Source organism: Nothobranchius furzeri, chromosome 6, assembly GCF_043380555.1.
Source record: "Nothobranchius furzeri strain GRZ-AD chromosome 6, NfurGRZ-RIMD1, whole genome shotgun sequence".
Taxonomy (NCBI): domain Eukaryota; kingdom Metazoa; phylum Chordata; class Actinopteri; order Cyprinodontiformes; family Nothobranchiidae; genus Nothobranchius; species Nothobranchius furzeri.
In genome coordinates this window covers 59,719,136-59,740,129 of record NC_091746.1, presented here as the reverse complement: position 1 = coordinate 59,740,129, position 20,994 = coordinate 59,719,136, and the positions used below count along the sequence as shown (strand labels likewise).

The following is a 20,994-nucleotide window of genomic DNA, read 5'->3' as shown; positions in this document are numbered from 1 at the left end:
ATACCTTCAGAACCTTATAGTGAGACAAAAATGGCACACACCTAAAAGAAACATGCAAATTGGAGACATAGTGATGGACAAAGATGACATGCTACCACGCTCTGAATGGAAACTTGGTCGAATCTTGGACATTGTGCAGGACACTGATGGACTTGTCAGAAAGGTCAAAATAGCCTCTGCAGACAAAAATCTAAACAATAAGGGCCAACGTGTCAGCAAAATGTCTGAGGTAGAACGCCCTGTTCATAAGTTGGTCTTGTTGTTAGAAGACTGTAATGTTTGAATCTACAATGCTTTAAAGTTTTGGAAAATGTTTTATTTATTTATTTTTGTTTTTGAATTTTATACAAAGTATCTGTTAAGCTACTGTTATCGTTATGGAAAAATTATTTGTGTTTATATGTTCAATAGCAAATAATTTGGTGGGAGTGTAAAGGTGAATGTAAAGGTGAACTATTTCTTTATGTTTAACAATGGCAAAGGTATACGGGCTTTTATTTTGATAGCGTCATAGCAATTGTAGCCAAGTAGGGAGGCGCAACGGGCGCATCACAGAAGAAGCAAACGGAAATCTATTAGAAGTAAAGACGGAGCAAAGGATAGGCTATTAACGGTTCACGGAGAAGAAGACAAAGAAAGTTTGAAGAATACTTCTGTCTAGCTTCAGTTGATAAGGGGAACAAGGTTTGTAACTATAATTCAGAATGTTGTTATGAAAACGGAACGTGTCTATATGATTGTATTAATTGTGGAAAAGGCTACCAATGTAATCAGTTATGCATTATGGTTTATTTTATGATTTTTTTTTTTTTTTGTTTATGCCTAGCTCTTACGTTGGTTGGTTGATGATACGGACGGCTCAATAAATCATCATTCACCATCAGTTCCGGCCTTCTCAATATTGACTGAATGCTACAATGATGTTATCTGGCTTTATGTCTGTGTGAGCCTCACCAACACTTTGCAGAGCTTTAAGCGTAACCAACAGCTGGTGTGCAATGGGTCTAATTTCAGCTAACTTCTGAGGTGCCCGTTCTCATTTTCTTATTAAGTCAGATAAACTTAAATCTAACAGCTCAAACACAAGGCAGACACATCCCCTATATTCAAAATGATCAATTAACTCAATCATGTTATATTTGTTAGAATCCAACTGACCAACATATTTTAAAGCTTCCACTTCCTTTAAAGCTGAATGATAACGATTTCTACTCAGTAATTTTATTGCTACCATCTCATCTGTCCCTTCTATTTTACACTTAAACACTTGCCCATAGGCACCAGACCCTAGCATGCGCTCTATAACGTATACATTTGACGAAGTTCTGAAAACAAATCCTTTCGTTAATTCTAAATCTGATTCTTCACTTTCAGATTCTGAGTCCTCCAGATCAGAGTATGTGAACTCAGTTTCTGGAGATCTGTCTGGGTCGCGGGGTCTTTCATGTGTTACTGAGACAGAATGGATCTTAACGTCTTCAGCGAGAGGCTCCATTGTGAAAAACCTGTGATCTAGAGCATCCGCCAGAAGGATTCTGTCTGCTGGATTTTTTTTTTAATCTTTATTTAACATTTTCCTTTATCTCAACATACAAAACCAACAAAAAACACAACGAACACAAGGGGGCACTGTAACATCCTACAAAAAGGAAAAGAAAACGGGAGAAAAAAGTTATCTCTCTAAATGAATTACACCACCATTTCCCTGTAAACTATCCGTTTTGTCCAGTATTTATAGTATAGATGGCCTCGGAGGCGTAAGAAAAAGGTCAGCTTTTCCATCAAATGGATATCCTCCACAATGTCCAGCCAGTCTTTTATCCTAGGTGGGTCTTCTTTGAGCCAGGACCGTGTAACGGCCTTCTTATATGCCAGAACCAAAATTTTAAAGAGGTACAAGTCCCGGGCCTCAGTCCCTTCATTCGTTACCAGTCCCAGCAGCACGATCTTAGGGTCTATAGGGACGTCTCTGCCGAGTATCCTTCCACAGATCTGTAAGATAGAGTCCCTCATCTGCTGTAGCTTTGGGCATAGCCAAAACAGGTGAGAGTGATCTGCTTTTTGATGTCCGCACTTTCTCCAGCACAACCCCATAGTTCCTTGTTGTTTGCTAATAATCTGGGGCGTAATAAAAAATCTTACTAAGCTCTTCCATCCAAAAGTCCTCCATCTTTTAGAATTTGTAGATGTCTGTTGAGTCATACACATTGAAACCCATTCCCCCTTTGTGATCTCCACACCCAACTCTTTTTCCCATCTTGTTTTAATATACAATGTGTTGTTCCTCCTTTGTTCCTGCAGTCCTCTATACAATTTAGATACAGTTTTACTTGGTAGGCACTTATAGGCCTCTCTGAAAATCTTTATAATGGCATTATCTCCGGTAGGTATATTCTTCTTTATTTCCGTGTTATAAAAATGTCTGACTTGAAAGTATTTAAATAAGTCTCTGTGCTCGAGTTTATACTCTTTTCTCAATTTGTCAAATGTTTTAAAGGTGTTTCCTTCTACGCATTGACATATTGCCAGTAGTCCTCTGTCTCTCCAACTTAAAAAAAGTGCATCAATTTTTCCTGGTTGGGAGCTAAGATTCACAGACGGCCAAATCAACAGCTTTGAAACACTCGTCAAGTTGTATCTACCCTTAATCCTCTTCCATATTATTAAAGCGTCCTCAACTATAACACCTCCATCTTTCTCTGGAGTAATTTTGCCCCCCAGACGTGTGTGGGGTTGGCGACGCCCCTGCTTTAGTTCTATGTGCCTCCATCTAGCTTCCACTTCTGAGGAACACCAACAAACCATATATCTCATTTGAGAAGCATAATAATATCCCCTCAGGTCCGGGAGCGCGAGGCCGCCATGTTTTTTGTCTAATTGAAGGGTCTTGAATTTTATTCGCGGTCTAGCCCCTGACCACACTGTCTGCTGGATTTAGGGCTAACATTTGCTTTAATAGGTCAACAAATCATTTTAAATCTTCAGTTGTGCTGGGATCGTCCGCTGGCCTGTGCAATAAATCATCCAGAGACTCCAACATATCATAAATGTGGCAGCTCTTAATTGCAGGCCTTCCTGTGTGAAGTTTGTATTATTCTGGTGCTTTTAACCTCCAATAAAGTTGAGGGCAAATTTGCTCCAGTTGGAAAAAGTGTTGGAAATGCCGACCTTTATAAAGGGAATAGTCGTCCGGCTGACCAAGAAACTTCACAATGACTCTCATAGCTTCATATTTGTCAGGTGGAAACAAATGGTGACCCAGAAAAAAAATGCCAACACACAGCCGAGACCCCACATATCCACACATTTGTCTCGTGCTCCCCGTATGTTTCAGGATCGATTTTAAGGTTCTCTTAATGGTTTTTGAGTGCCTTAATGGTCTTGGGCCTTCTTATCTTTCGGAACTGCTTTTACCTCAAAAACCCTCCTCTCCTCTGTCAGCCGTCTCTTTGTGATTCCAAAAGTCAGGACACATACCCATGGTGAGGCGTCCTTCCAATTTGATGGCCCTCGTCTCTGGAACAGGCTGCCAGAGGACCTCAGGATCGTAGAGAATGTTCATGTTTTTAAGAGCAGGATCAAGATCCACCTTTTTAGCTCAGCTTTTCCCTGATGTTTTAGCTGCATTTCCTGTTCTATTAATTATTTTCATTTTAGTGGTATTAGACATTTATGTTTTAGTGTTTTACTATCTCTTTGAAGTTATTAGTTTTTTTTTTGCTATCCATATTTGCTATTATTCTTAATATTATTTTCATTTTACTTATTTTAATCACGCCAGTGTTTCCTCTGTGGGGCCCTCTGCCCTCCCTCCCTGGGTTGGCGCCTCGGCTGCTGCCGTCGATCTACTGCTGATGCAGATGGCTCACCTGACGGTGTGTCATTCATTACCTAACCCAGCTGAACTCAGCCGTGTTTACATATGCCGTTTTTTAGGTTTTGTGTGTGTGTGTGTGTGCGTGTACCTGGCAAATGGGTTGTGGGATGGGGCAAAATACTGCCAGATTCGGAGGATGACTGGGCTGGTTACAAAATGGAGACGTTTGCAATCTATGAGATTCAAAAAGAGGTGGAGCCAAATGGATGAACCAGAAGATGTTGGTATTATTCTGGAGGGAGTTAAAGTTCTGGGTGAGTTGTTGTACCACTAACAGTAGCCATGTTGTTGGCCTGTGTGTACAGTCTGAACCTCAGCTACTACCCTCCAGAACTGAAACAAGCAAAAAATAATAATAATAATAGAGCTTGATGGAAACAGATTCAAGACAAAACCAAGCACTGAAAACTACTTATGTATGTAGGGTTGCTCTTATGGAAATGTAGCTGAGGCCAAATGTTTGTAAATCTGAAGATGGAGATCAGTGATGAGGCCATCACTGATCTGGCTCAGACATAGTTCATGGAGGCCTTTCGTCTGGTGGACCTCTCCTCACACACCTGATGGCTGGATTGACCCGGAGCTTTAGGAGTTACTGACACGCATGTGTCTTCTACCCTTTTAAAGCTTTATGGAATATACTTTACTTTAAAATTCACGTCTTGTTATTAAATGTTCTTTTTAAAATATTTTTCATGTTTACTTTCATTTGTTCTTTGACATTTAATTCAGAACGTTTGGATGTGGGCGACACTGTTGCATGATGGGAAATAATCTGTGTGAAAGCCTTCACCCCAAAAGGAAAGCAAATCCACAACATAAATCCTATTAGCTCCAGCCGTGCTCGGATGAGATGCAGGTAAGTGAAAGTCTGAGGAGGTAAACAGAGAAGGTCAGACGACTCGTATAAACAAACTGTCTAAACATGAAATCCAACATGGCAGAAAAATGGCCAGTAAAAAGGTGGAAATTTTAAAATTTCAGCCTGAATCAAAGTAAAGAAGCGCAACTGTTATCAGCTTTACACTAAATTTATTATTATTCTAATAGTGTAAAAAAGAAAGACAAACATGTATTTACATAGTTTCAGACCATGGAGCACATTTAATCCTACCTTGTTTACTTGCTCCAGACATTTATAGTCGCATCAAATCCATAATCTGATTAGACTGAAGGGTAGCCAGCTTTATTAGACACCACTGAGTCTCCATCAGGCTTCTGAATGTAGAGAAGCTTTCTTTTATTGATTAAAAAAGGTGTGATTTAATAAACCCACCAAAAACACAAGAAGAGAGCAAACAGATCCTTTCCGAGTCTGTTCATTTAGACCTTTGGAGCTGTGGTCGAGACATATCTGGTCTGGGTGAGAAGCACGCCTCGCTCCAGACTGATTCAGGCTCCTGGGCTCAGCTCAGGATGCCTCCTCTCGTGTGGCCACGATCACTCAGTCCATGCTCTATCAGTTTGATGTCCTCCAGGTCTTCTTTAATGACGCTGATCAGGTGACTTAAACCATCTTGCTGCTGCTTCAAGTGCTGAACGTGTGAGAAACGCAAACACTGTTTAAAATAAACCGCCATGATACACAAAGCTGTGCTTTTAGAGATCTCGAACACGTGGAATTATCACAATGAGTTGTTATTTAATTTAAGCAAATAATTGGTGTTTTTCCTTCTTTTTCACTCAGAAAATCAATATAAGAAGTTTTTCAAGAAGTATCAAGTCTTCAGGTCACAAGTTCAGGATTTTGTTTTTAGAAACTTGAGTAAAAGTTCAGGAGCAAAAGGACAGATTTTAAAGAGCAAAGGTAGACTCTTACTTGTTTGATTTCTCTGAGAAGACCAGCATCAACGCTGTAGCGCTCCTCTGACCTCACAGCCCCAAAGTGGTTCTGCATTCGAATCTGAGACATTAACTCATTCAACCGGCCCTGAGAAAGACCAGAGGACACAAACACAACATTAATAAATGGAGCTTGTCCTAAAAGCAGAACTAGTTTAATATTTAATAGCTGCAAAGTTCACTCTAGAGGCCGAGCAATATGGTTATTTTTAAAGGACGATACCGATTTTTTAAAAATTTTGTTGCCCATGGCTGATGTCTATAGCAGATTATTATATGTGTGTGTGTGTGTGTGTGTGTGTGTGGCAGCTGGGTCGCCCGGGTGAGGGTGTATGAAGATTAAAGACCCGAAACACCCTATGACCCCGGGTTCTTCACTGATGACGTGTCCAAGTAGCACTGGAAGGTGTATTCAATTTCTGTGTGTGTGTTTGTGTGCATGTGTGTTTCAGCAGCACATTGATTGCGAAAGACAACTAAACACTCACTGTGTGCAAAATAAATGAATAAGTCTGTAAATCTTTTAATATTTATTGAACTTCAAATATAAAACAAACTCAAAACATAAAAAAAAACCGACTGTGTTGGGGTCCTTCGGGTCCCTTCTTCAATTTAGTAATGGAGGCAGTTGGCCACACGAATGACTGATTTTTTTTTTAATTGGCTTGTAATAAATATTTCGGCTGTAATAAGGCCTAGTCCACACATAGCCGGGTTTTTTGAAAACGAATATCCGCCCCTCCAAAAACTTGCATCCACACCACTGCGTTTTAAAAACAAACTCTGTCCACACGTACCCGGATAAATACGTTGTTAAGGACATGCCAGACCTGTAGACGGCAGTACTTCCCCCGTTCTTAACCTCGTACTTTGTCTGTGGTCTTCCGCAAGGAGCAGTAATTCCGCTTGCAAAAACAAACAAGCAGAAAGCGCTTGGACAATTGATGGATCGGGTAGTGACAGAGCGCAGCTCTGAGGGCTTCCATGATGCCGGCTAATGTAAACACAGGTCGAACACGTGATGTCAGCATTTTTTTGTCGCGGAGAGTGACGTTGCGGACCTTAAAACTCCGGTTTTGTCCGTCCACACGCAGACCCCCAAAACGGAGAAAACGCAGATCTTCACTTTGGCCGGAGTTTTTAAAAAGATCCGTTTTCGTGTGAAAAAACTCCGTTTTCGTGTGGATGACAGGCCGAAACGTAGAAAAATATCTACGTTTTGGCAGATCCCCGGCTACGTGTGGACAGGGCCTAAATATTTCGGCTGATACAGAGAAAACTGAATATATCGGCCGGCCTCTAGTTCACTCTGTTCTTTTAGATTCACAAAGACTCCAACAATTAAACGTAAATATGGTGAATCTTGTTTACTTATGAATACAGACTATAAAAATGAAAATGTGTTTTATAAAGTACTGCCTGACTGAAAGGTGTAAATGTGCTAGTAGATGGTTTCAGGTCAACATTAAAGCCTTTCTATTAGTTTGAAGTTGATTTCCTGCTTTACTGCTTTAAAGGCTGAACCCGTGTACTGAGAGGAAACGCTGCTCTGCTTTAGACACACTTGCCTTGAATTGTGTGGGTGCATTGAGTTCTGACTGGATGGTGTCCAGCTGCACTCTGAGATGCTCCTCGTCCACTTGTATGGCATAACCGCTTTTTCTCTGAATCTCCTGTTTGATCAGCACCTGCAGGAAAGTTAGCGGCATGGCAGAATGATTAGAAGTGTCAGCAGGAAGAGATGCAGACATGCCAGGTCATTCACATCTGACCAGAAGCTTTTCTTGGAATGAAAAAAATAAAGAACATATATTTGAAATGGATTTTTCCAACAGACATTAATCTCTTCAAAGACAGAAACTGCACCAGTGCTGCTGAGCTGAGCTCTTAGAACGTCAGCTTTGTGTCGTTTACATAAATCTTTGTCTCAGATGAAACACCTCTGGGCTGGTTTCAGACCAAATACAGACTACTTCTGGTTAGGTCTCAGTTTTAGTCAGCTTTGGTAAAAATGCAGATCAGCTGTCTTGATACCAGAACTGGACCAGTGAGAGAGGTGCACATCAGAAATGAGCTTCAGAAGCATGAAGCCGCTACCTGCAGGACCCTGTGAGAAAGGTCCATCAGTTTCCTCTTGTACTGAGCAATCTTGGCCACAGTTGTTGCCTGGTTCTTCTGCAGCTCACTGATGTCATTGGAGATGATCTGTTAATGCAAATAGGGTCAAATTATTATAGACCTGAAAAACCCAACCATGCTGCAGCTGCACTGGACACACATGTTGACTTTTAAAGGCATACTATGAAACTTTTTCATATTTTTAAATAATGTTCTTGTGCCAGTTTGTGCTAAAATGACCCTTTACAGGGTTAATGAAATGTCACTCAGACCCCACCGCCCTGGCCAGAATCTCACACTTGCAACTTCAGCGTTGCTGGTCTGGTCCGGTTGGATTTAGGAATGTGGAGCAGACATGCCTGGCCCTGGAGTCTGCTTCCAACATGTTTCCTGCATGTTTTAGATCGTGAACACAGCTGATTTGTTTAATTTAGTGATGAAGCGCTCCTGTAGGCACCAATGAAGGCTGAGGAGACGATTCAGCTGTTAGATTAAGGTGTTAAAAAGACAAATGCACAGCAGATATAAGTTTTACTTTTGCCTTTGACTAACAGACACTAGGGGGTGCTAAAAGCAAGCCAGAACTGCTAAGTATCCCTTTAAATCAGCAACACTCCCATCTGAGTCCAAGTGCTAGACTTGATCTCAGACTATAAATTTAATTATTAATAATAATGTTTCATACTTAGATCATCCTTTACTTTCTGTCATAACCAAACCACAAAAGGAAATTAGATTTTTGGCCTAACTTTGCCGTAAAAGAGCGAAGCACATCTGCTCTTGACACTGACACTTACAGCAGTATTTCTAATAATTCAAGCTGAAAATAAGTGCTGGCAGCAGGCATCAACTACATCTGTGAACCGTCCTTGGCACCGCAGAGATCCGCCCCAGAGTTCCTGCTGTTGATAACCAAACCACGCCGAGTCCACTTCTTGTTCCTCTTTTTTTCCCACATTTTCTAAATCTAGAAACAACAGCAGAGATATTTTTACTCACATCCACTCTTGTCTGGTGTTGTTTAGTCATCTGCTCCTGGATCTGCAATCTGCAGAGCAGCTCCTTAAACCCAACCATGGGCACAGGGATTAACCTGGAGGAGAACAGAAAGATGAGTCTCGGCCCGGCCGCTCCGGTCATCACAGGATCGTTGGCTAGCAGTGCCTACACCACGCTCAGGACAATCCAGGGTCTTCTCATTCATCGTTCCACAAATGTGGAATGACCTTCCAAGCACTACCAGAACTGCGGCTTCCTTTTCAATTTTCAAGAAACTCCTGAAGACCCTGCTCTTCAGAGAGCATCTCCTGAACTAGCACCTTGCCTGCACCCGTCCCCCCTCTCTACTGTCCACTCCTTGTTCCCTACTTTCCATGACTGATGTTGTTGTTATTGTTGTTGTTAGCCTCAAGGGCAACATGCCGATTATCACTTGTAAGTCACTTTGGACAAAAGCGTCTGTTAAATACATAAACATAAACATGATAGGCCTCACATTAGTTTAGTTTTACGAGGGAAGTTTGTATCATCGATGGTTACCTCTCAGGGTCCGGGTTGTCCACCTTAGCCTGCTCCCAGATGATGGGGTCCACTCCTGTGGAGGGAAGACGACATCTTCAGAACACACACGTTGAGAACACGCAGCGGCCATGGTGGTAAATGTAGGAAGATGTTTACCTGCAGGAGCATTTTGCAGCAGCTGCTTGAGCTGAGCCGGGGAGAGCTCTGTTCGTGTGACTGACATGGTCACTCCAATCTGCGTCAGCTGAACCTTAACACTGGCCTGCTCCAGGAAGGCAAGGAAGGTGGAAGATGGGATCCTCTTGGAGGTTCCATTGGGGGAACGCTCCACCAAGTAAATGATGACCTCTGTCCTACAAAACAAACATGAAGAAAACACTTTTACTTTAGGAGTGTGTAAATGATGTAAAACAAGCACTAACTGCTAGGTGTGTTTGTGCAGCAGGTTTAGAGACTTACTGGTCATTGGGCAGGGCTTTGACACCATCTACATTAACTGACAGAGTCTGGTTGCTTCCCAGGACTTTGTGAAGGGACTCGACCAGCTGCTGCTGCTGAGCTCGAACATCAGCTTCCTTTTTATTCAGAACCAGCACCACTAAACCATCTTCATCCTTGCTTACTGGGATGCAGCTATATCCCACTGCCTAGGAGCAAAAACAACCCCAAAGCCAACAGATCACTATTTTAGTATCAAACTGAAAAGAACCAGGTGAATAATTCTAACTGTTCCTGATTACCTTGAACCTGCAAAAAGAGTTCTCCTGAGTAAACTCCACAGGCGGGTTGTTGTTGCTGTAGTAGCCCTTCCCTGTACCCCAGTAGGCCTGCAGCTGGTTCCACTTAGCCAGTATGGAGTCTCGTTCATCTCCTAAGAGGGTCGGGGCCGACAGAGCGGTGACCTGCTGGTAAAGCTGGCTGGGCTGAGTCTGACCCTGCTGTTGGGTCTGCGGGCCAAACAGGCCTCCTGCTCAGGCAAAAGGAAAACACGTCTCAGATTAACCTAAATTCTTTGGAGTTTGTTGTTTTAAATAACAGTTTTAGTTGAGATGGATGAGCAGCTGAAACTTTCTGGTTGTTGACTCACTTTGCATCGTAGGATGGGTTTAGGACAGCTAAACAAATGCTATTAATGCAGAATTTTCACTATGAATGTGTGCAGTGTTTGAGATTATTTTAATGTCTGAGAAACGTCTGTGGGCTGGCACATTATCATGGTGGAGGGGTTAGATTGTCCTAGGAGCCAAAATGCCAGGGGCTTCATGCCACGCTTTTCCAGCCACTGATTGGTCCAGAATGGAGCAACACTTAATATGTTCGGCTGTTCATCTGTTCTTTATGTTGGTTTCTATCGACTCGTACTCATGAGTCTATCGAGGAAGTTATTTCAATATATAATTTATTTATATATATATATATAGCTATAGTTATATTGCCCAGCCCATCGGACCAATACAGATATGATAAAAAAAAATTACCTATATTGACCGATACCACTAATGATGCCCATATATTGTGCACCCCTAATAGATACTGTCTGAAACTGGATTTATTCATGTACAGAAACAGACTTGGTACAATAATAATCTCCTGATTTCTGCAGGTAAACACTCACTTGGAAAAGGAGGCGCTCACCTTGCTGCTGCGTCGGCTGGATGTTAAAACCTCCAAATCCAGTTGCTCCTAATCCAGTTCCAAACCCTGATGTTCCAGTAGCGGTACCGGTTCCCAGTCCTGCTGGGAATCCAAACCCTTTGTTGGCTGTGTTCCCAAACAGGCCTCCTAAGACAAAACGCATTCAAAAGCAACAAATTAAAACCCAAAAAAGAAAAGATGCTGTCAGCTCTGCAGAAGGAACACAGCAACAAGGAGAGCCCCGTGTTTTGGTAAAGTGAGACATCTTGTAGCAGCTCAGTGTTCATGCTAGAACAAGAATATAGCATCATAGAACCTGCTGTTTTGGTTGTTTATTTGGGATAAAATAGTAACTTGAACTGGTGTTAATAGGACATCACCTGCATCTTACACATGTTCTTAAACATTCATTTGTGATTTTATAGTAAATAAACTGAAATGGTAATTGGCATTTCTGTGTCAGAGGACTCGAAAGTGCTTCCACGAAGAACAGTCATTCACACGCTGGAAGTAGACCGGACTGGAAGTAAATGGGCGTGGCTTAGGCTCTCTACTGCTGTTTATTACATTTCCGCTGGTCCGTCCCCTAAAGTGTACGAATGGTACGTGCAACTTTTATGTTCCTGCCGTGCTTAGCAGCTGTTTTTAGGCATTTCATTATATATTTTTTTTATATATTTATAAATTGTTATTGAATTGGCAAGTGTCACAGTGCAATCGATTGATTAAATGGTGAATCTGCTCACCATTACTGATTAGCAGACGAGAAGTGTCATCTCATGCAATTCCCAAACTGGAAACCTAACCTGCTCTGGAGAATCAGCAGGGTCTCAGTAAAAATATCTTGTAAAGGCATGAGACCTCTAACGGTCAATCACCACTTTGACTACTAGTAGCAGTATTCACCAGCACCTTCAGAGTAACATGTAAAGCTGGGGGGTGGTTCCATCAATATATATTTTTTATATTCAAGTTAGTCCAAATTCTTCCTAATGTCGCCACGCACAGCTTTAATATTTATTTTGCTCTAAATGTGTACTCACAGAGGTTACTCTGTTACTAACCTGTTGTATTGGAGGGGGTAGTAAAGCTGAAAGTGGACCCCGGTGCAGCAGCTGTTGTTGTCGTTGCCCCAAAGCCACCAAATGTACCTGGAAAGGAAATCAAAGAATAATCCCTCCAATGAAAGGAGTTAAAGGGAAAGGAGATGAGAGAACAAGAGTTGGAAATCACTGGGTGCATGGTGAGTAGCAGAAAAGTATTTCTGGCAATGATCAAATGACATCCATCAAACATGATGTTCTGCAAAAAATGTACTGAATGTCCACATTCATCATCACACAAGATGAGAGCATAGTTTAACACAGTCTTTCATGCAAAAACAGTGAAACTTCAGAACATAGATGTATAAGAGTCACCAGGTGAGATGGAGAAAGAAAAACACTGCATCACATGGAGGTGGACACAAACGATTTTTGCAAACACAAAATGAACTCGATCACAGAGATCATCTACCTGTGCTAGTCAGGCTATTACCAAAATTGAAAATAGTGCCAGTAGTGGTTGCTGTACCAAAGCACCCTGCATTAAAGCTGATTGCTGCTGGGTTGGCATTTAAACCAAACCCCCCAAAACTAAACCCGCCAGCCATGGTGCTTCCAGCTCCAAGCCCCCCAAATCCTGTAGCCGAAGCAGGCAGGCAGCAAGAAGAAAGTAACACGGAGTTAAATGACACAATGCTACATTTGGCACCAGCTCTTCAGTGAGTTAATCGTCTAAAAATCAACAAAACGAATGAAACGCGCTTTAAAACTAATGTTTGTCCTACCCGTGTTGGTGGAGCCAAAGCTAAATCCTGTAGCGGGTGCAGAAGTGGAGGTGACAGTCCCAAAACCAGGAGCTGTTAGAGCTTTTTCACACACACACACACACACACACACACACACACACACACACACACACACACACACACACACACACACACACACACACACACGAATGAAAGCCAAAACAAAACACAGAAGACCTCTTGAATGTGGGTCAGGAGCGTGACTTACTGCCAAACCCTGAAGAAGCGGTGGTCGTGGTGGCCGTGGGGTTGAATCCAAACGTGGTTGATGCCGTCGTCTTGGCACCAAATGCGCCGAATGAGAACCCGGGCGCGCCTTTAAAAGAACATAAACGAGTCTTTAAATGTTGGATTACATCTCTACTGTATCCTTCGATGCTTTTCTGAAAACTTCATACAGTAGCTAACTAGTAGCTGATTCGTAGCATGACGCTAACATGGGGAGGCTTTACTGCTAAAGGTAGATGACCAAGTAATCTGTCCCGCATCTGAATACGTAACAAACTAGTTATGACTTTAACTTAAAACGTGGAACACAACCCACTGAAGTTTGCTGCATTGGCCGGATTGTGAGATTACATGATGCTTCAACAGCAGTTAGCTTGCGACACGTACTAACTACATATGCTAGTAATGCGTTCATATCCTTGTGGCGTCTGGTTTATGACACATATCCGACACAGCTTTCGCTAAGAGAAAGAATACAAAGTAGAGGTAACTAAAGTCCATACTTGCTTCTGTATTGCTCGTGGCGCCGCCAAAACTAAACGCCATGTTGGCGAATGTCAGTTCTTCTTCGTCGCTTCTTTTCTTCTTCTCCTGTTTGATGTTTTATGCCAGTTGGCGACCAACGTCGTGCCACATTACTGCCACCAACTGGCACGGAGTGTGGACTGGTTAGTACACATGTGTGCGTTTTCCTACATAATCAATCAATCAAAGCTTTAATTATAAAGCGCCTTCCACGACCCTGTCAGGAAGCCAAAGGCGCTGAAACTAGAGTTAGTCTAATCGTTTCTGTATTTCTCAACACATCGTTCATACTCATAGACTGTTCATACTTCAACAAAGCAACGCTCTTCCGCCACCTAGTGTCCGGATTTTAACATTGTTCAGCTTTAATTTGATCAACTTTATAGTACAAATAAAAACACGACGAGCTATTATGTTCGAAAAAAGAAAACAGTCATATTTCAATGAATGAGCATACATAAAAATAAGCACAAGAAAATAAAGTATTAGAGGAAGTGCTTACATTCTAAATAATATAAAGGGAATCTCCAATTATTAGAAGCTTTTGAGGTTTATTAGTCCTTGAAGAGCCATGAACCGTATATTATTATTATTATTATTATTATTATTATTATTATTATCCATACAAACTATACATACATTTTATTATAAATTACCTTTGGTAACACAGAATCATTCATGAGTTTAGTTTGAGTACAAAAGAATTAGCAAGCCACCCTATATCCTTTTGCTTGTGCTACAGTCGATCTAGATTTCTGGGCTATTACATGAATGCAAACATACACACATGAAATAAAAAATATTCTGAATTGTTTTACAAAAGACAAGACTCATTCATTTATATAGCTTGCCATCTTTTCAAGTATTAGTAGAGCCAACAGATGAGCTTATAGACAGTTCTAACGAGAAACAGGCTTCAACACAAGCAGGTGTTTTCCGCTTGGTCCTAGTGCTCAACCAGTGCCAATTTAATGTAGCGTAATATTGTTTGTGGATGGTAAAAAGTGCAGGGGACAAAAATTGACTTTTGAAAAAGTGGGGGGACATCTTCCCCCTCCCCCCTCCAAAAAAAAAACTAAGTCCATGTATGGGTGAATTTATATTTGCTGCTGCTATGCAAGTATGGCAAAGATATTTACAAATAAAAACGAATAGAATATTATGTAAACTTGAAACTTATCGTAACGCTTGTCAAAGTTACAGATTTTGGAGGTTTCATCCTTGCTCCCGTGTCTGCAGCTAATCTCCTGTATTTTAATTCCCTCTGCACTCACATCTTATTCACCAAACTCAGAGGCAAACACAGAACTACTGAAACTACTTTTTTATTTTGTGTACAGAGTAAAAACAACAAGATGCAACATTTCATAGCAAGCAGACACTCAGGACACGTGTTTGTAGCAGTAACAATCAATTCACAGAGATTGTATCTAATCAGCATTTGGCACAAAGTAGCCCAGTGTAACATCTACGTGGTGCTTTCAGTGTTTTGGTTTGATCAGTGTAACAACATAATTTAACCTCCTTCAACAGAACTGGACTAATGTTGAATAATACTGTTTGTTACATCAGAAACTAGTTATCTATTAGTCCACCCGCTCATTAATTCTAATCTCCTTCACTATAAAACCTCTACGACTTCGGTGTATTTTAATGTTGTACAATTAAACAAAGAAGGAACAAAAATCTAAGTATTATCTGTTATGTACATTGTGGTTGTTCCATTGTGTACATTGTGAGATGGGGTGAAATAACAGAACTAAATACTCTTAGAAACGTTACAACAAAGTAAAAGAGCAGGATAAAAAAGCTGGGCTCATCACAGTTTCACTTGAATCATTCCACAGCGTTTTCTTTTAGAAATCATGAAATGTGACTGAAAAATCAACATTTTCCCCAATGCAAAGAGAAAAAACACACAAGTGTCACTCTGTTTTTGTTTGTTATCTGTATGCACTGTAGAGTAGATGGATTATAGGCTGTAACAACTATTTTATACATAGAAATGAACATAACTATCTATTTCAGCTCCTTTTAAAGTCACAGCTACAGCATAAAAACACAGCAGTGTTAGTGTCAGGATCTCAGAGCAGAATTGTGGCTGTGCTCGTTATAAAACTACTAGACTCATGCTCAAGCTGGTCTACATTCAATAGTTTCTACATTTATAGGAAAGAGAGAAAGAAAAAGCAACAGGTGTCACAATTCACAGGAAATCCAAACACAAAGTGTTTGTTTTTTTACCTTAATCCCTGTCATACACACACAGGAACAAAAGTGGTTCAACACACTCCGTTTATACATACAAATGCTAAATTCATCCTGCAGGTAAATGCGATGTGCACTGATTTAAGCACAGAAACCCATAGAAATGGAATTTGCAACACTGAGGGTGTGATAATACTGAACTGATTCTTTTTAGATGATCTTTCAGATTGTGTGACAACATCTAATCAGAGATCCCCTGAGAGCGACACATTTTACCTTAAAATAATACATTTATGGATTTTAACACGCTGCTTCTCTACAGGAAGTGATGACTGAGTTATTTAGATCCGAGCGCACTGAGATCAAAGGGAATCCAGCTAAACAGACGGAAGCACAGCACCAACAAGACACTTTGAATGTTTTGTTTTAAAATCACTAAAAACAGCTCCTCTCCATCTTTAGTCACCACACCCTGTTGCACGTGATCCAACCTTACGGACGTAGCAGCAGGAAACAGCTGCTGATCCGTAGTTTATTTCACAAATACGCTAAACTTCTCTTGTTCAGATTTAAGAATGAAAATTTAAAACATGTTGTTTAAAAATTTTAAAACATTCCCCTTCCCTCTGGACTGCTCGAATTCCTCAAAACTCCACCCGCTTCACCCTCCTCAGGCCTGAGTGCCCCCTTTAGGCGTCAAGCCGATGCAGTTCCCGTTTTGGGGGTCGTCCTTGTCCTTTTGGCTGACTGGAGAGTAGGAGCTGTCTTCTTCAGTGGAAGTCTGAAAAGGAAGATTAACAATAAAGGTCATTTAATGTCAGGTTTTATTTATTTTTTAATTGTAAAAAAGCTGAATTTAAAAATTAATGTTCTTAAACACAAGTGCCGCAGATTTTTATGACTATAAACCAGCAAAGGTAAGACTGAATTTACACTTTTGGTTTTAAATCGCTTTTAAAGTTGCTTTTAAATCAGTTTTACTTAATTGTTTTTTACTGGTTTTTAATGTCATTCATTTATTTTATTATGAGTTTTATTCTGAATATTGCAGCAAATTGCTTTGTTTTTATTGCATTTGTTTTTGGCTTGTTGGTCAGCTTTCATGCTGTTGTAAAGTGCAACATAAATAAAGTTGACTTTCCTAAAATCAGCCGTTTGTTTGGATGCTGAGCTCCATGAGTTTTGCAGGTAGAGTAATGGTACTTATGTTGTTGTAAAGAGGAGAGTCTGGGCTTTAATTTAAAGGGCTGCGTCTGTGGATATGATCATAATGCATTGTTGCTGCTGTTTGGAGTAGGTGTGTGCTTTTTGCATACATTGGTGAATATTAAGCATGTTTTTGGAACAACTTTGTTCCAAAGTGCTCATGGACCTGATAACAGTCTGATGGGTTCAAGTTGTGTGAAGAATGTCAATTTAGTGTTGCCTAGTGGTGATATGTGGTAAGGGCATCTGAAGACAGTCTGCAAAAATGCGCCCCACCAAAAAAATTAATTAAAAAAATGTCACCATCCATCCATTTTTGGCCACTTATCGGGGTCGGGTCGCGGGGGCAGCAGCCTAAACAGGGAGGCTTCCCTCTCCCCAGCCACTTGGGCCAGCTCCTCCGGGGGAATCCCAAGGTGTTCCCTGGCCAGCCGAGAGACATAGTCCCTCCAGCGTGTCCTGGGTCTACCTTTAGGTCTCCTCCTGGTTGGACGTGCCCGGAAAACCTCACCAGGGAGTCATCCTAACTGGATGCCCTAGCCACATCAACTGGCTCCTCTCAATGTGGAGGAGCAGCGGGTCTACTCCGAGGCCCTACCGAATGACTCAGCTTCTCACCCTATCTCTAAGGGAGAGCCCAGACACCCTGCGGAGAATACTCATTTTGGCCACTTGTATACGTGATCTCGTTCTTTTGGTCACTACCCAAAGCTCATGACCATGGGTGAGTGTAGGAACGTAAATCGACCGGTAAATCGAGAGCTTTGCCCTCCGGCTCAGCTCTCTTCACCACTACAGACCAGTACAACACCCACATCACGGCAGACGCAGCACCAATCCGCTCCATCTTTCCCTCACTCCTGAACAAGACCCCGAGATACTTAAACTCCTCCACTTGAGGCAGGATGTCATCCCTGACCCACAGAAGGCGTTCTACCCTTTTCCGACTCAAGACCATGGTCTCGGATTTAGAGGAGCTGATTCTCATCCCAGTTGCTTCACACTCGGCTGCAGACCGCTCTAGCGAAAGCCTGAGATCACTGTCTGATGAAGCCAGCAGGACTATATCATCTGCAAAGAGCTGAGACTCAATCCTTGGGCCACCAAAACAGATCACCTCAACACCTTGGCTGCGCCTAGAAATCCTGTCCATAAAGGTTATGAACGGAATCGGTGACAAAGGGCAGCCTTGGCGGAGTCCAACTCTCACTTGGAACGAGCCCGACTTACTGCCGGCAATGCGGACCAAGCTCTGACACCGGTCATACAGGGACCTAACAGCCCGTATCAGAGGGCCTGGTACCCCATACTCCCGGAGTACCCCCCACAGGGCCCCCCGAGGGACTCGGTCAAACGCCTTCTCCAAATCCACAAAACACATGTAGACTGGTTGGGCTAATTCCCATGCACCCTCCAGGATCTCCCTAAGGGTATAGAGCTCGTCCAGTGTTCCACGGCCAGGACGAAATCCACATTGCTCCTCCTGAATCTGAGGTTCAACAATCCCATGGACGCTTCTCTCCAGAACCCCTGAATAGACCTTACCAGGAAGGCTCAGCAGTGTGATCCCCCTGTAGATGGAACACACCCTGCGGTCCCCCTTTTTAAATAAGGGGACCACCACCCCGGTCTGCCAGTCCAGCGGGACTGCCCCCGATGTCCACACGATAATGGAGAGCCGCGTCAGCCAACACAGCCCCACAACACCCAGAGCCTTAAGCAACTCCGGGCAGATCTCATCCACCCCTGGAGCCTTGCCACAGAGGAGCTTTTTAACCACCTCAGTGACCTCAGCCCCAGAGATTTGAGAGGCCAACCCAAAGTCCCCAGACTCTGCTTCCTCACTGGAAGACGTGTCGGTGGGATTGAGGAGGTCTTCGAAGTATTCTGCCCACCGATCCACAACGTCCTGAGTAGAGGTCAGCAGCACACCGTCCCCACTATAGATAGTGTTGGTAGCGCAACTAGTATGCCCACCCCTGCTCGGCACCTCTCAGTAACAAGGCATGAGGTGTTTGTTGTGTTTAGAAAAATTAGATAAATGATGCATTTCAGGCAACAAGCAATGCAAGATGATAAAACAAAGCAGCAAAACAAACAAACAAAAAAAAACAGGAAGACTTACAGCACAGTAAGGCTTGGTAAACTCAATGCGCTTAACTTCCTTCTGCACAGAGATACAAGGTGATGAACTCATGCACAGAGCAATTAGTATGTGGTTATGTAATCAAACACTTGAGGATTAACACAGATTACTTATTAGCGGCAGAATTAGGCAGAAGAGAAGTGGTGATAAGGGAGCGTACCTTTTGTTTATGAGCTCGAAACAGGAGGACGATGAAGATCATCAGCATGATGCCACCCAGGCCCACAATGAACAGTGGGAAGTTGGACACGAGTTTAGTGATCAGCAGCAGCTTCTGCACCCTCATTGCAGATGCATCATCAATCTCCACACTCTGAGTGAGCAGAGGTAACGTGACAGGAGAAACAGGACTCAGATGGAAAACTGAGCATTTAATTGTTCATTCTAATTAAAACCACTTTTGAGTAACTTTAGATTCAAATGAACTAGTTACCCTCCACATTTACATAGTACTGGACCCCCCCCCCCCCCCCCCCCAATTTAATTGTGACAATATTTGTCTCTTCGTCTTTTTTCAAGGCCTGTCTGAAAAATCTCACATTTAAAGCAGCAATCTGAATTGTTCCCCTATTCAGGAGCCATGTATGAATTTTTGGAAATGAGTAAAAGTGAGCCAAGATTCAAGATTGTTTTACTGTCATTGTCTTTGCACAACCCCCCCCCCCCCCCCCCCCCCCATGAACCTCATGCAATTTGAGTTTAGCACCACTCAGACACCCGCTTACGTGGAGATGTCAATCACAGAGAGTGCGTTTGCAGAAGGACCTAGACAGATGCAGAGTTGGTGACATTACTTATGGACAAGTAAGTCATTGAACATTATATATAGATATGAATAAACAGCATAACGTGAGAATGAGAAGCGTAAAACAACGTGTTTTAGCTCTGTTGGCCAGCTAGAGGTGCACCTTCATAAACAAGAGGCGTTGCTGGGAGAGAGAGTTAAGGTGCAATACATCTTTCTGCCTCTAGATGGTGTAATTTACAGATTTCTACTTTAAGATCATGTGACTTTCAACAATAATAAATACTCATCCCATGATTTAATTATTGACTTAAGAATTTATTGAATAGCTCCATGATTTAATTCGTTACTTAATAATTAATAGCCTTTAAAAAGGTAACAAAGTGAAAGAGCACATTTTCAGTCCCTATTATTTAAATGCATGCACTGAAACTAAATAAAAAGCCTTTAAAATAAAAGCAAATGCAAATAAATAAATAATTTAATAGACAAACAAATTAATAAATAAATAAATGTGGGGATGTCTGAATAAAAAGTTGAACGTTATAGGGAGCCTACTTCGACATCATGGGTCCCCAGAAGAACAAAAAAATGAATGTAAGTCAATAAGACTAAAAATGCTATTATCTAATATTTTAAAGATGCATTTTGACGCCAAGAACACCCTCATTTCAGATAGAGGGAGATTTTATTTTAGGGTTTGTGAAAAAATACATCCAGAACTACAAATGAGCATCACCAAATCGACGTTATTGAACCAGAGATGGAGAAGAGCAGATTAAAGATGGCTGTAAGTTCAGCGAACATCCAATCCTTCCATCAGGAGGAAAGAACCACCTTAAATCTGGCCATGTGGTAAGTAGCAGCTACGCTGGGGTAGAGGAGCTTATGTGGTGACATCATATTTGCGTCGTGCCGACGTCTGATTTGTAGTCATGCTAATTACGCTGATAAATCTCCAAGTAGGTGACAGAAGTGGTCGAAACACACATCATTACTTTTCATTCAAATTGAAGTGCAACAGATGTGCGATCCAGGGCAAAGCGGGTTAGAAGATTTGCCTTGGTGTGGAGATTATTGGGTTAACTGGATAT

General features: G+C 41.9%; 2 protein-coding genes across 5 annotated transcripts in view; both read right to left on the bottom strand.

Moving 5' to 3' along the window:
• Window positions 1-4,889: 4,889 nt before the first annotated feature.
• On the bottom strand, window positions 4,890-13,829 carry LOC107395253 (nucleoporin p54). Of its 3 annotated transcripts, XM_015974581.3 has the most exons (15): window positions 13,574-13,829; window positions 13,051-13,158; window positions 12,822-12,902; window positions 12,509-12,673; window positions 12,058-12,144; window positions 10,994-11,140; window positions 10,099-10,325; window positions 9,818-10,005; window positions 9,515-9,711; window positions 9,377-9,431; window positions 8,837-8,930; window positions 7,817-7,924; window positions 7,288-7,407; window positions 5,697-5,807; window positions 4,890-5,412 (listed from the first exon to the last, which is right to left on the bottom strand). In XM_015974581.3, exons 1-15 carry the CDS (start codon window positions 13,614-13,616, stop codon window positions 5,284-5,286), a joined length of 1,860 nt encoding a protein of 619 aa, XP_015830067.3. In that variant the 5' UTR covers window positions 13,617-13,829; the 3' UTR covers window positions 4,890-5,283. The 3 variants fall into 3 exon arrangements, with proteins under 3 accessions (XP_015830067.3, XP_015830068.3, XP_015830069.3); XM_015974582.3 differs by lacking the exon at window positions 12,509-12,673; XM_015974583.3 differs by lacking the exons at window positions 12,509-12,673; window positions 12,822-12,902.
• Window positions 13,830-14,904: 1,075 nt separating this feature from the next.
• LOC107395254 (lysosome membrane protein 2) overlaps window positions 14,905-20,994 on the bottom strand; it is a 44,327-nt gene continuing 38,237 nt past the window's right edge. The window contains exons 11-13 of one of the 2 annotated variants that reach the window (XM_015974584.3): window positions 19,316-19,468; window positions 19,135-19,176; window positions 14,905-16,584 (exon numbers count right to left, since the gene is read on the bottom strand). In XM_015974584.3, coding sequence (XP_015830070.3) covers window positions 16,474-16,584; window positions 19,135-19,176; window positions 19,316-19,468 — 306 coding nt within the window. In that variant the 3' untranslated portion in view covers window positions 14,905-16,473. The remainder of the gene's footprint in view (window positions 16,585-19,134; window positions 19,177-19,315; window positions 19,469-20,994) is intronic. The other variant, XM_015974585.3, reaches the window with a different exon arrangement.

Bases quoted from the DNA above. Each gene is read 5' to 3' on its own strand.
- LOC107395253 (XM_015974581.3), bottom strand. From the start codon at position 13,616: ATGGCGTTTAGTTTTGGCGGCGCCACGAGCAATACAGAAGCAA. The intron at 9,712-9,817 runs GTAAGTCTCTAA...TTTGTTTTGTAG, and splicing joins AAAGCCCTGCCCAATGACCA to GACAGAGGTCATCATTTACT. The intron at 5,413-5,696 runs GTAAGAGTCTAC...TCACACGTTCAG, and splicing joins TTCTCAGAGAAATCAAACAA to CACTTGAAGCAGCAGCAAGA.